Source organism: Tachypleus tridentatus, chromosome 7 (genome assembly GCF_004210375.1).
Source record: "Tachypleus tridentatus isolate NWPU-2018 chromosome 7, ASM421037v1, whole genome shotgun sequence".
NCBI lineage: Eukaryota > Metazoa > Arthropoda > Merostomata > Xiphosura > Limulidae > Tachypleus > Tachypleus tridentatus.
In genome coordinates, this window is record NC_134831.1 from 111,195,525 (window position 1) to 111,210,862 (window position 15,338).

General features: G+C 34.6%; 1 protein-coding gene across 10 annotated transcripts in view; it reads left to right on the plus strand.

Annotated features, from left to right (window-relative positions):
* Positions 1-15,338, plus strand: part of LOC143256409 (adenosylhomocysteinase-like 1) — a 122,932-nt gene that overhangs the window by 74,880 nt on the left and 32,714 nt on the right. For 8 of the 10 annotated variants that reach the window (XR_013031341.1, XR_013031340.1, XR_013031342.1 and 5 more), the window contains exon 3: positions 12,665-12,811. Coding sequence is in view for 5 of the 10 variants with exons in the window: in XM_076513619.1 (XP_076369734.1) it covers positions 12,665-12,811 (147 nt within the window). In the remaining 5 variants the exon portion in view is untranslated. Of the gene's footprint in view, positions 1-1,798; positions 1,817-2,110; positions 2,125-12,664; positions 12,812-15,338 lie in introns of those variants that run through there. The other 2 variants (XM_076513623.1, XM_076513624.1) reach the window with 2 other exon arrangements.

Here is a 15,338-nt window from a genome sequence, read left to right on the forward strand (position 1 = left end):
AATAATTTTAAAAAGAAACATTAAACAGCAACTTCAACCTGTTCTAGTTGTAACTTGCTGTAAGACAAATGTATGTTAATAATTTTAAAAAGAAACATTAAACAGCAACTTCAACCTGTTCTAGTTGTAACTTGCTGTAAGACAAATGTATGTTAATAATTTTAAAAAGAAACATTAAACAGCAACTTCAACCTGTTCTAGTTGTAACTTGCTGTAAGACAAATGTATGTTAATAATTTTAAAGAAACATTAAACAGCAACTTCAACCTGTTCTAGTTGTAACTTGCTGTAAGACAAATGTATGTTAATAATTTTAAAAAGAAACATTAAACAGCGACTTCAACCTGTTCTAGTTGTAACTTGCTGTAAGACAAATGTATGTTAATAATTTTAAAAAGAAACATTAAACAGCGACTTCAACCTGTTCTAGTTGTAACTTGCTGTAAGACAAATGTATGTTAATAATTTTAAAAAGAAACATTAAACAGCGACTTCAACCTGTTCTAGTTGTAACTTGCTGTAAGACAAATGTATGTTAATAATTTTAAAAAGAAACATTAAACAGCGACTTCAACCTGTTCTAGTTGTAACTTGCTGTAAGACAAATGTATGTTAATAATTTTAAAAAGAAACATTAAACAGTGACTTCAACCTGTTCTAGTTGTAACTTGCTGTAAGACAAATGTATATTAATAATTTTAAAAAGAAACATTAAACAGTGACTTCAACCTGTTCTAGTTGTAACTTGCTGTAAGACAAATGTATATTAATAATTTTAAAAAGAAACATTAAACAGTGACTTCAACCTGTTCTAGTTGTAACTTGCTGTAAGACAAATGTATATTAATAATTTTAAAAAGAAACATTAAACAGTGACTTCAACCTGTTCTAGTTGTAACTTGCTGTAAGACAAATGTAGATTAATAATTTTAAAAAGAAACATTAAACAGTGACTTCAACCTGTTCTAGTTGTAACTTGCTGTAAGACAAATGTAGATTAATAATTTTAAAAAGAAACATTAAACAGTGACTTCAACCTGTTCTAGTTGTAACTTGCTGTAAGACAAATGTAGATTAATAATTTTAAAAAGAAACATTAAACAGTGACTTCAACCTGTTCTAGTTGTAACTTGCTGTAAGACAAATGTATATTAATAATTTTAAAAAGAAACATTAAACAGTGACTTCAACCTGTTCTAGTTGTAACTTGCTGTTAGACAAATGTATATTAATAATTTTAAAAAGAAACATTAAACAGCGACTTCAACCTGTTCTCGTTGTAACTTGCTGTAAGACAAATGTATGTTAATAATTTTAAAAAGAAACATTAAACAGCGACTTCAACCTGTTCTCGTTGTAACTTGCTGTAAGACAAATGTATGTTAATAATTTTAAAAAGAAACATTAAACAGCAACTTCAACCTGTTCTAGTTGTAACTTGCTGTAAGACAAATGTATGTTAATAATTTTAAAAAGAAACATTAAACAGCAACTTCAACCTGTTCTAGTTGTAACTTGCTGTAAGACAAATGTATGTTAATAATTTTAAAAAGAAACATTAAACAGCAACTTCAACCTGTTCTAGTTGTAACTTGCTGTAAGACAAATGTATGTTAATAATTTTAAAAGAACATTAAACAGCAACTTCAACCTGTTCTAGTTGTAACTTGCTGTAAGACAAATGTATGTTAATAATTTTAAAAAGAAACATTAAACAGCGACTTCAACCTGTTCTAGTTGTAACTTGCTGTAAGACAAATGTATGTTAATAATTTTAAAAAGAAACATTAAACAGCGACTTCAACCTGTTCTAGTTGTAACTTGCTGTAAGACAAATGTATGTTAATAATTTTAAAAAGAAACATTAAACAGCAACTTCAACCTGTTCTAGTTGTAACTTGCTGTAAGACAAATGTATGTTAATAATTTTAAAAAGAAACATTAAACAGTGACTTCAACCTGTTCTAGTTGTAACTTGCTGTAAGACAAATGTATGTTAATAATTTTAAAAAGAAACATTAAACAGTGACTTCAACCTGTTCTAGTTGTAACTTGCTGTAAGACAAATGTATGTTAATAATTTTAAAAAGAAACATTAAACAGTGACTTCAACCTGTTCTAGTTGTAACTTGCTGTAAGACAAATGTATATTAATCATTTTAAAAAGAAACATTAATTTCCAATGACATTGGAGTATGCTATAAGACAAGTGGTTTATTGAGATGCGTATTTACGTCAATAAAGAAAACTTTTGCTTGTGACATTAGAGAACATAATAAACTAGTATTTTTTATAATGTTTAAGTTGTTATAGCAGTGTAATAAGTGATTATCTATTAGTGTTTGGATCACATACGAGTACGTTGAATTTTTCTTTTCTTTTAAACTAGTGGTTTAAGACAGTTTGCAATGTTAATCACTTTTAAAGTATGCAAGTTACCTGAAGATAAAGGCAGGATCTGTCTCAGTTTACATAGTTTGGAGTTTGAAAGTAAATGTGATAATACTTTTGTTTACTGTAAATGTTGAATGAAGTTTTTATGTACTGACATTTTCAAAACAGAACTAACTTAAAGTGTAAAATATTTCACAACAGTGTTTTCTAAAAGTGAATGCCAACATAATTTTTACTGTAGGGTGTAGTGCAATAGTCTAGCACTACTTACGATAATGATGTTTTATTTATTCAACCACAAATTCTAGAAGTTGGTATGAAGAGTTCTTATAGATAGGCCAAACTTCACAACAGATGTTAAATACATCAGTTTCACTTACGTACTTGTTAACTTCTCTTATATTTATACACTTTCTTGTTTGTAGTACTTGCTAGAATCATACATGTAGTATACCAGAGCTAATCTGTGTAGCTTACTCAGTGTCAAATAATTTACTCTCACATAACTTTTTTTTTACCTGTTTCAAGACATTTCCTAAGCTTCCAAAAAAAATTCTACACCTCAAGTGACAAAACTACCATAAACCAAAAATATATTCCTCCATGTGGATTCCTGTACCTGGTGAAAGGACCTCCCAGGGAAGGTACTGTGTGGTAACATGTGAAGGGAAGGAGAGGATCCTGGTGGTTGAGGGGTCCAACCCTAACACACCACTTTGGCCTTAAATTCCTATAGACAGGCAGCCTTGGGGTGGCCCCCTTGGGTCAACCACGTACCGGTGTCGGATGTTCTCAACAGATGTTGTGGACATTGTATCTGTTGCTGATGTTTGGGAATAATGCTCACAAAACCTTGGCATTACTGCAGTGTCCTTGTTTCACATTGTAGTGTGTCCCCTTGTAGGGCTCCACGGTGGGTGGGGTCAGTGGGCACCAAAATTTACCTTGCTTTATTTTGGATACTTTAAATAAAAATCTTAATAAAATAGTGAAAAAGTCTATTGGTAAACGACCACGTCTTGAAGATTCAGAGCAGCCATCTTCACCATCTGTACCGCCCTGTTGTACTTTATTTTCTTATACTACATTCTCTTTCAGACAAACCTTTAGGGCAAATGTCTCCCTTTTTCATTCAGAAGGGACTAGAGGGACTTGCTGACTCTCCAAAGTCAGTAAAGAAGCTTCGATCTGATGACCTATTGGTGGAAACATCCACATCTCAACACAGTGAACTCCTCTTGAATTCAAAGGCAATTGGGGATATACCTATTGAGGTTACACCTCATGCTACTTTGAATTCATCACTAGGGGTTATTGTTGAGAGAGATTTGAAGAACATCCCAGAGTCGGAGATTCTTGCTGTTTTCTCTACCCAAGGGGTTTCTGCAGTGAGACGTATCTCCACTCGCAAAGATGGAATTATGATGCTGACCAATGTCCTTGTTCTTACATTTACATCATTATGTTCACCTGCCACCATCAAGACAGGTTATTTTAATTGCAGAGTACAGCCATATATTCCAAACCCTCTCCAATGTGTCCAGTGTCTGCTGTTTGGTCACCAAGACATCATGTTGTGGTTCCTTGACATGTGCTCGTTGCAGGGACAAAGACCACGATGCTTATGAGTATGAAATGGACCCTCACTGCATCAGTTGCAATGGTTCTCAACTGTCCTACTTTTGTTCTTGCCCTAAATGGTTGGAAGAAAAAGAGGTGCAGCATTTGAAAACAATTCATAACATTACTTATCTTGAGGCTTGAAAGTTGCTGTTTACTACCTCATCTCGGATGTATACTGCTGCACTTCGTTCCACTACTACAGTGGGAGTGCAGACACTTCTCTCTGTGCCTCCAAAAAATTGTTCTCAAAACAAATGAAAAGTTTTTGACCTCCATGGTTAAAAAATTTGATGAATCAACTTCAACACCTATTTCTGTCCCTTGTATACATTCCAACAAATCCCAAGATCCACATCCTTTGGTTCCAGGTACAGGCATTTCCTTGGATACATCTTCTCCCACCCCAAGATGTACAACAATCATTTGTTTATGTCCTCAGTCACTGTAATCCTCTTCCAACAGCAAAGACCTGCCCAATCGACCCAGTAAGGAAACAAGATGTGGTTGTAAACAGAAAGGTTCTCCACCCAATTTGCCTACACATAAGTAAAAATGGCCACCTTGATACAATGGAATTGTCCAGGTTTATGTTCTAATCTGGATGGCATAAAAACACTGATTGCTTCCTGCCATCCTGCATGTCTTCCTTTACAGGAAACATTTCTAAAGCCTGCCAATACAGTCACCTTTTGGCAGTTTTTTTCTTGTACAGAAATAACAGCCTGTGTGATGGATGAGTGCATGGAGGGATAGCACTGTTAGTTGATCAGCATGTGTCAAGTGGTCGGCACACCCTTGGAGGCTGTAGCCATCCATGTTTCCTTGGGTCATACCATCACTGTTTGTTCTCTATACGTGTCCCCTGGAGAGACATATGATCAATCAGACCTTGATGCTCTCATTGAACAGTTGTCGTCTCCCTTTTTCATCCTGGGGACTTTAATGGACATCATCCCCTCTGGGGCAGTGCTGAAATTAATAGGAGGGGTTGCTCTGTAGAGTGTATGCTCTCTGATCACAACATTTCTCTTTCAAAACTGGTTCTTCTACTTATTTTCATGCACCTAGTCAGTCCTTTACTGCTATTGATCTCTTAATTTGTTCTCCTTTATTATTCTCCCACTTTTCATGGAGGGCTGACAATAATCCATGAGGCAGTGATCATTTTCCTATAATCTTGAGAGAGACTGGTCATGGTCAATGTCACCTGACCTGTGTGCCACAGTGGAAGTTGGATCAAGCAAACAGGCTTTCTTACACTGCTCTTACAGAATGTTATCCTGTCATCATTTGTAAGCCATCAATAGACAACTGTGTGGCAGCAGTAACTGATGTTATCTCACAAGCAGCTTCTCAATGTATTCCTAAAACCTTGACACATTTTCCATTATATCTTTGTTCATGGTGGAATCCTGTGTGACACATAGCCAGAAGGCTAAAAAATGGGCCTGGGATACATTCCATAGATCTCCCACACTCTCAAACCTCATTGCATTCCAGCAGGCCTGTGCACATGATTGGTTGGTAAGATGTCAAAGCCAGAAGTAATCTTGGATTAAGTTCACAACTGGCATATCTTCTACCACCAGTTACAAAGTCATATGGGACAAGATTCGAAAGGTCAGTGGGCAATAAAATTCTGTCCCCCCCTCAGTCTTGCTTTCTGATGGCCAGGAAGTAGCTGATACCCAAATCACCTCCAATACTCTGGGTGAAAGTTTTTGCTGGTTATCTAGCACTTCTACTTCTTCTTCCACCTTCTTAGTAATCAAGACTCATGCAGAACAATCACCTCTTTCCTTTCAAGCTGGTTGTTTCTATGACTATAATTGTCCCTTTACACTGGTGGAACTCAAACTGGCCCTTCTTCAGTCTGGCAGTACATCAGTTGGATCTGATGATGTACACTATGACATGCTGCTCCATCTAACCCCCTGCTTCTCTTGCTATTTTTCTGATTTGTTTTTAACCGGATCTGGCAGGAGAATGTTTTTCTTGATGCTTGGTGCCAGGCTATTGTCCTTCATTTCTCTAAGCCTGGGAAGGATACCAAGACTCCTTCAAACTACCATCCAATTGATTTGACAAGCTGTCTCTGTAATACCTTATAAAGGATGGTTAATGTTCGTCTTTTTTGGTTCCTTGAATCAAACAAACTCCTCTCGCCCACACAGTGTGGGTTCCGATGATAGTGCTCCACCATGGACCACCTGATTTGACTTGAAATGTCCATTAGAGAAGCCTTTCTCAAACAACAACATCTTGTATCAATATTTTCTGACATTGAGAAGGCTTATGATACAACATGGAGGTATGGCATTTTGCGAGGCATCCATATATATGGGTTATTTCGCCATTTGCCCATTTTTATTAAAATTTTTTTAATGGACAGGAGATTCCAAGTTCATGTGGGTTTGACACTTTCCTGCTCTTTTCTGCAGGAACTTGGAGTCCCTTAGGGCTGTGTTCTGAGTGTCACAATTTTCAATGTAAAAATTTAATGCCATCACTGAACAACTTCCTCTCACTTTGCAAATGAGCTCTATGTCGACGACTTTCACATCTCATGTCAGTCATCAAACATGAGGTATATTGATTGGCAGCTACAGACTGCCCTCAATCGTTTAGTGAAGTGGATCACAGCAAACGGCTTTAACATCTCTCTCTCTCTAAAACCATTTGCATGCACTTTTGCTGCTAACGGGGTATTCACCCTGATGCTGAACACTGTATCGGTGAAATTGTACTGCCTGTCGTCCCTGAGACAAAGTTCTTAGGGCTTATCTTTGATCATAAGCTGACTTTTATACCACACATGAACCAGCTATGGGTAAAATGTACAAGAATACTGAACATCCTCTGTGTCCTATGTTTCACCACTTGGGGAGTGGATTGATGTTCTGTGCTAAAGATATATCGTGCATTTATTCGATCGAAACTCGACTATGGATTGCTGGTCTGTGACTCTGCCAGACCATCAGCCTTAAAGATGCTAGACCTTATTCATCATCTAGGACTTTGGCTCTGCACTGGAGCTGTCTGCACTTTCCCAGTTCAGAGCTTAAACATAGTCTCATGAACCTTCTTTGCACCTCTGCTGTTTGCAACTGTCTTCGTTCCTTACCATAGCATCCCACCTGGGATAGTGTTTTCCTTCCTTGGTCGGTCATACTTTTTCAGAACAGGCAATCTGCCATTGCGTTTTTTGCCTTTCATATCCAGGTGCAGTTGGGTGAATTGGGTTTGTCCTTGGATAACATTGCTATATCCACTGATCAGCCCATCCCATCATGGGTTCTTGCAGTTTCCAATTGTGACCTATCTTTAAGTCGTCTGAGAAAAGCAGACACTCCCAATTGGAAATACTGTCTGTTATTTGCTGAACATCTTTTGAACCATCCTTCCATTCCTATTTATACATATGGTTTGCAGAATCTCCCCTACAGCTTCTGTGTTCACTGCTGAACTGCACAACATTTCTCTTGCCCTGGATCACATAGAAGTGAAGCAGTACTCAAACTGCACTATTTACACTGACTCGTTTAGTTCTATACTGGCTCTGGAATCGCTTCACCTTGGTTCACACCCTGTTTTCACCGATATTCAAAACTGACTGGACCATTTCTCTTCAACATCTACTTCTATCCAGTTTTTCTGGATACCAGGCCACGTTGGTATTCGCGGGAATGAGTTTGCTGACACTGTAGCTAAGTCCATCTACTCTGGCACTATCACTGCTCTGCCTGTTCCATACATGGACTATGATCCTGAATTCAAGACTCGGCTCTGTGCCATTTGGCAGTCAACTAGGAGTGAGCAACGCGAAATCAAACTCTTCCAAATAAAACCCTATATTGGACTTTGGCCGTCTTCCTTCCGTAAGGATCAGAAAGAGGAAGTTGTTCTAACTAGACTACACATTGGTCACAGTTTTTTAACTCATTGTTTTCTTTTATCTGGAACTGATGCACCAGTGTGTAGTTTGTGTTACACTCAGATCACAATAAGCCACATTTTACTGTCATGCCGTCATTACGACTCTTAACAATGGCACCATTTTCAGCATGTTCTGTTACAAGGTTTGTCCATAACGTTAGTGTTATTGGTGATGGTGACACTGTCCACCTTGGTAATGTTTTTAGTTTTTAAAGATCATTAATGGTTTTAATACTACATAAGTTTTTTAATTTATACTTTACACCTTGTTAATGTGATTCCCTTTTAAAAATCAGTTAATCTAGTTCAATTTGAAATTAGAAACTAGCAGTAACATTAAATAACTCGAAACCAGGACTGGAGAGGCCAACTTCAGGTGACTAACGCTGCTGTTTGAAGTACCCGTTAGTCATTCTGATGAGTTATTATTATAATTTTGCTCCACGTCTTTTAAAACCTTTTTTTTTTTTACTTTACTTTTTGAAAATAGCCATAACATGTAATAACTTAGATCCAGGCCTGGAGAGGCCAGCTTCAGGTGATTAATGGTGGTTTTTGTACTTACCTGTTTGTTTTCCATGCGAGTTATGATAATTACAATTATGCTACTGAAAGTCCTTTAAAACTTGTATTACTGTAGTTTTTCTCTTAATGTTGTAAACTAGATGTAAACTTTGGTTTTATGTTATATTTGTTTTTTAAACTTTGTTTTGTTTTACCTTAATTTCCTTTTACTAAATTTAATTTTAACTTTTTTCCGGATGTTTGGCACAGATAGTTTAGCTGCTTTGTGTCATAAAACAAACCAACGAACCTAGGAATACAGCTATAGTAGCTTTGTTGTGGTTAACTACTATGTGTCTGTGTGTTTGGTCCTAGGAATACAGCTGTTGTAGCTTTGTTGTGGTTAACTACTTTGTGGGTGTGTGTCTGGTCCTAGGAATACAGCTGTTGTAGCTAACTACTATGTGGACGTGTGTCTGGTCCTAGTAATACAGCTGTTGTAGCTTTGTTGTGGTTAAACACTATGTGGGTGTGTGTCTGGTCCTAGGAATACAGCTGTTGTAGCTTTGTTGTGGTTAAACACTATGTGGGTGTGTGTCTGGTCCTAGGAATACAGCTGTTGTAGCTTTGTTGTGGTTAAACACTGTGGGCATGTGTCTGGTCCTAGGAATACAGTTGTTGTAGCTTTGTTGTGGTTAAACACTATGTGGGCTTGTCTTATCTGTTATCTTTACAACTTGTATTACTGTAGTTTTTTCTTAACGTTGTAGACTAGATGTAAACATTAGTTTTATGTTAGTTATGTGTGTGTTTTTTTTAAACTTTTTGTTTTACCTTAGTTTACTTTTATGAATTTTACTAAATTTACCTTTTAACTTTTTACCAGATGTTTGGCACAGATAGTCGAGCTGTTTTGTGCCATAAAACACTAAATCAACCAACCAAAAGTATACTAAATTATGAGTTAAAAATAATTGGGAGAGTAATGTGTAATAATGTGATGCTTTTTACATGTCATATACAAGTTTGTAATGACTTGTGTGTGTCTGAATACGTTTTGATAGTTATGAAATATGTATGTTTTTGTCAAAATAATTACTTTTGTTTCTTTACAAAAATAAATTGTAGTTTAAGGCCACAAATGTTACGAATAAAACAAGGAAATGTATATTAAATAGTGAATTATTATTCTCTAATTATGTTTAAAAACTGTTACCACAGAGTAGTGTATCTGTATCGTAATAAACTGGTTTGAATTACTCCATGTTGCTCTGTGTGCTTAGGTAATGATTTTGAGTCTTGTGTATTGGTGTTGAGTTACTGCACGTGCTTAGTAACGTAACGGTATTGATTTGCTGCACTTGCCCAGTAACGTAAGGGTATTAGGTTGATGTAGTAAAGTTTCATCTTTACAGTACGTTCAGTAATTTGCTGACTGTTACACTTTCTTTTTGCTCTGTTTGGTCTTCGTGATTCATTTCGGATTACCTCTGAGGTGCTGATAGAAGGTCCATCCATAAAATGTGGATATATGTTGATCACATTTCTTTCAGGAAATGAAAGCTTTTAGTGTCACAGATTCTGTTTCTGAAAGTATAATTAATTTCACACTAGAGGTGACATTATGTGAAAATATCTCCCTGCAGTGTCTAATACCAAAGAATGTTTTTTCTTAACACAAGAAATATTGTTTTCTTTTGTTGTGTAACATTAATGTCTTCATTGAAAAGAGAGGTTTTCATAATACTTCTTATAGTAAAAGAAACTGCTATAACGTACATTATGAATGTTTGTAATTATTGCAGTGTTTCATGGTTTTGCAAAGTGAACTGTAGCTGTGATCTACTACTCCAGAGCAGCTGATCTTGTATGTACTGTTCCATTTATCAGAATGATTGACTCTAATAGAGTGGAATGTTGGCAAAAGCTTTCCATAAAAAAATTCTTACCCAAAATAATATTTTCATTACACGATAACCATGTTGTTTGTTTTGTAGTTTTCTTTCTATATTTGTAAATTTTTAACTTTGAAGTATTGAGTTTACAGTGAGTTATACTTTTATTAGTTTAATGGAGCATTTCTTGGATAAGAATGAACTTTTAACTCCAAGAAGAAAACATTTGTAAAACAACTGTTGAATACCAGTGTTTGGAAACAAACACTTTATTAATCTGGAAGCAACAGTGAAAGAGTGATTGTATATCAGAATTTTCAATGCACTGTTCATTAATGACAGTGACAAGATGGTCAAGTTATCACTGGACTACTGATTACTGAGAGTGACAAGAGATGTGAATCACCTCATATAACGTTATGTGGTGAAACCATAATATTTGAGTTGTGGTTTAGTAATTTGAATCTCATGTTTATTAAATACTAGAAGGTGTACGTCTTAAGTGTGTGGAGAAAACATGGAGGTCAGTTCCAAATGTCTCATATGGCTTCAAGTGTGCTCCTAATAGTAGATTCTGGGTTTTGTAAGAATTTGCACAGTGACACATACATATAAATAAACTGTGCCCAAGTTAGTTTTTGTTCTTAATTATGTTGTGAAGATGATAAAATGCTTACTGTAATCTTAACATCTATTTGTTTTGTTTATTCATTTTTATAATATCTGATTTTATTACAGATTTTAATGAGTTTTAAGATTGTTTTTTTAGCTAGAATACATACTGTTCTAATTATAAAACAGGACTTGAAATGTTTCAATAAAATATATTGGAATTATAAAGCAAATTTAAAACAAGCTTTCTACTTGTCATTTAATTTGAAACAAGCTTTCTGCTTGTCATTTAATTTGAAACAAGCTTTCTGCTTGTCATTTAATTTGAAACAAGCTTTCTACTTGTCATTTAATTTGAAACAAGCTTTCTGCTTGTCATTTAATTTGAAACAAGCTTTCTGCTTGTCATTTAATTTGAAACAAGCTTTCTGCTTGTCATTTAATTTGAAACAAGCTTTCTGCTTGTCATTTAATTTGAAACAAGCTTTCTGCTTGTCATTTAATTTAAAACAAGCTTTCTGCTTGTCATTTAATTTGAAACAAGCTTTCTCCTTGTCATTTAATTTGAAACAAGCTTTCTGCTTGTCATTTAATTTGAAACAAGCTTTCTGCTTGTCATTTAATTTGAAACAAGCTTTCTGCTTGTCATTTAATTTGAAACAAGCTTTCTGCTTGTCATTTAATTTGAAACAAGCTTTCTGCTTGTCATTTAATTTGAAACAAGCTTTCTCCTTGTCATTTAATTTGAAACAAGCTTTCTCCTTGTCATTTAATTTGAAACAAGCTTTCTCCTTGTCATTTAATTTGAAACAAGCTTTCTGCTTGTCATTTAATTTGAAACAAGCTTTCTGCTTGTCATTTAATTTGAAACAAGCTTTCTGCTTGTCATTTAATTTGAAACAAGCTTTCTGCTTGTCATTTAATTTGAAACAAGCTTTCTGCTTGTCATTTAATTTGAAACAAGCTTTCTGCTTGTCATTTAATTTGAAACAAGCTTTCTGCTTGTCATTTAATTTGAAACAAGCTTTCTGCTTGTCATTTAATTTGAAACAAGCTTTCTGCTTGTCATTCAATTTGAAACAAGCTTTCTGCTTGTCATTCAATTTGAAACAAGCTTTCTGCTTGTCATTCAATTTGAAACAAGCTTTCTGCTTGTCATTCAATTTGAAACAAGCTTTCTGCTTGTCATTTAATTTGAAACAAGCTTTCTGCTTGTTGTTTAGACAAAGAAAACGGGTCATAGTTTTTTTCTTCTAGTGTAGCTCCATTTACAGAACAGTGGAGGATTGTGTATAGCCATTAAGCTGTACATATTTCTTACTTGAGAGAGTGAGAGACCAGTTATGTTTGAATTATAGTATCCTATCTCCACCGATCAATAAATCAATATGTGTAGGACGTTAGGTAGATGTGTGAAGGCCACCTACTAAGGATGAGTGACCTGGAGTTTTGTAGCCGCTGTCTGTTTTAGATCATGATGCCAAGAAGAACATTAATGTCTTCATTTTATCCTTCTTGTAATATTAAAAGCTCTTAGTGATTTGCTTGTCATTAAAACAAAACGAAGTTTGTTAAAACCTTGTTTTCTGGTTTCTTATCAGTTTGTATCTGGTCATGCTTCCTTGTTTTGTAACTAGATTTTTTTTTATTATTTTTAAACCAGATCTAAGTTTGTGTGTGTGTGTTTTCATTTTCCTTAGCCTCGTATACTGACACAAGCTCTGATGATGAAGGGCTTACACCGAGGGAGAAAGTGCAGAAGAACACCAAAGGATTCAGTGACTTCTGTGTTAAAAATATCAACCAATCAGCATTTGGTCGTCGGGAAATTGAAATAGCAGAACAAGGTCAGATGTGTTACAGTAATTTAAACAATCTCTGATTGTAATAACTAATTTCATTTTAATAGGATTAAATATTTGTTTCATAAATATAAACAATGATATACAGAGAATAATTTCAGTATTTAATTATGTTTGAAGTAAAAAATAGAATACAATGTTAGTTTACTAAAACAATACATATTTTTTGTTATTAATTGTGTGTTTAAAGTATTTGTAATTATAAATTGTTACTTCTGAATAATTAGTAATACTTTGAAGAACTTTTAGGTTTTGAAAGTGTTAATTAATATAACAGGAACTTTAATTTTAACCCAACCTTTAATATTTACCAATTATTACTGTCAAAATTTGATGTGATAGTTCTTAAATTTTGTTCTCGTGTTTCCACTTTTTGTGTATAACTTCTTAAAACTTCAAACATTACAGATTGTTTGATTGTATCAGTATAAAACAGTTCTCAAGACATACTTATGATCAAATGTTTGGTTTATGTAATCAAAACTGTTCACAAAATATATGTACTTATGATGAAATGTTTGGTTTAGGTAATCAAAACTTAGGGTCATGGGTTTGAATCCCCTTCTCACCAAATATTCTAGCTCTCTCAACCATGTAGACATTATATTGTGATGATTAATCTCACTATTTATTTGTAATTTGGGAGTACCTATTTGCAGTGGGTTATGATGAATGGTTGCTAAATTAAGGATGGCTGACACAGAGAGCTTTCATGCTGCTTTGTGTAAAATTCAAAACAAACAAACCCATGTATTGTGGTTGATATGAAAACAAAAATTGTTAAAAACAAACGTTTCAAACATCTCACTAAAATGACGTTTCTAATTGTGTATAGTTCTAATTAGAGAAAAAAACAGATTTTGAGAGTTTGTTTTTAATTTTAAAGAAGTCATTACTTATACAGCCACACTACTTGTATTTTTATTTGTTTTAAACGTCAACAGCACACAACAATTCCTTCTCATGAGAATTGTAACTTCTAAACAATTAATTCTGTAATAAATCTGTCCCAGGGGCTGTAAGGGCCCTAAAACATATCCACTTTTATGAAGAAAACATCTTACACATTGGAAGATTTGCCATGATAACATTCAGTTGACACTCAGATTGTTGTCTGAGTTAGAAATAATCAATGAATGACTAAAGCCTGTACTGAATTACTATAGACTCCAGCTGTGTTCACATATGGTGATTAATAGCTCAGTCAAATAACAACACTGACATCTAGTGTCTTTTTTTGATACTTTATGGTAGTGTCAGAATGGCTGGCTGTTTTTCTAATTTATTTCTGAAATAAATGAAGGAGGGGTTGGCCCTCATGATATCTGTGCCTACATATCAATATTAAGTAATACAGTCATTAATTTAAAAAAAAAAACAGGATAGATGGAGTTTGTCTCGTGGGTTCTCCAGTTTGTTACACATAATCAAACAATAGAGTTCTACAGTTACAAGTAAGAAGCATACAAAATAAAAAACAGTAACTTTACATATTACTTAACACAAAATTAGCTATAGAATTAAACGTCTGCTTTCATCTCTCTAGTCAGTAGAGTTGACAGTGGGTGATGCTGGCCAGTTGTCTGTTAGATCCTCCAAAAACTGTCATTAAATTGTATAACTTCCATTTAGGCCTGATGTTAGTATGATGAGTCCTGTTAGATACTTCAAAAACTACCATTAAATTGTGTAACTTCCATTTAGGCCTGATGTTAGTATGATGAGTCCTGTTAGATACCTCAAAAACTACCATTAAATTGTGTAACTTCCATTTAGGTCTGATGTTAGTATGATGAGTCCTGTTAGATACTTCAAAACTACCATTAAATTGTGTAACTTCCATTTAGGTCTGATGTTAGTATGATGAGTCCTGTTAGATACTTCAAAACTACCATTAAATTGTGTAACTTCCATTTAGGTCTGATGTTAGTATGATGAGTCCTGTTAGATACTTCAAAAACTACCATTAAATTGTGTAACTTCCATTTAGGTCTGATGTTAGTATGATGAGTCCTGTTAGATACTTCACAAACTACTATTAAATTGTGTAACTTCCATTTAGGCCTGATGTTAGTATGATGAGTCCTGTTAGATACCTCAAAAACTACTATTAAATTGTGTAACTTCCATTTAGGTCTGATGTTAGTATGATGAGTCCTGTTAGATACTTCAAAAACTACCATTAAATTGTGTAACTTCCATTTAGGTCTGATGTTAGTGTGGTGAGTTCTGTTAGATACTTCAGAAACTACCATTAAATTGTGTAACTTCCATTTAGGTCTGATGTTAGTATGATGAGTTCTGTTAGATACTTCACAAACTACTATTAAATTGTGTAACTTCCATTTAGGCCTGATGTTAGTATGATGAGTCCTGTTAGATACCTCAAAAACTACTATTAAATTGTGTAACTTCCATTTAGGTCTGATGTTAGTATGATGAGTCCTGTTAGATACTTCAAAAACTACCATTAAATTGTGTAACTTCCATTTAGGTCTGATGTTAGTGTGGT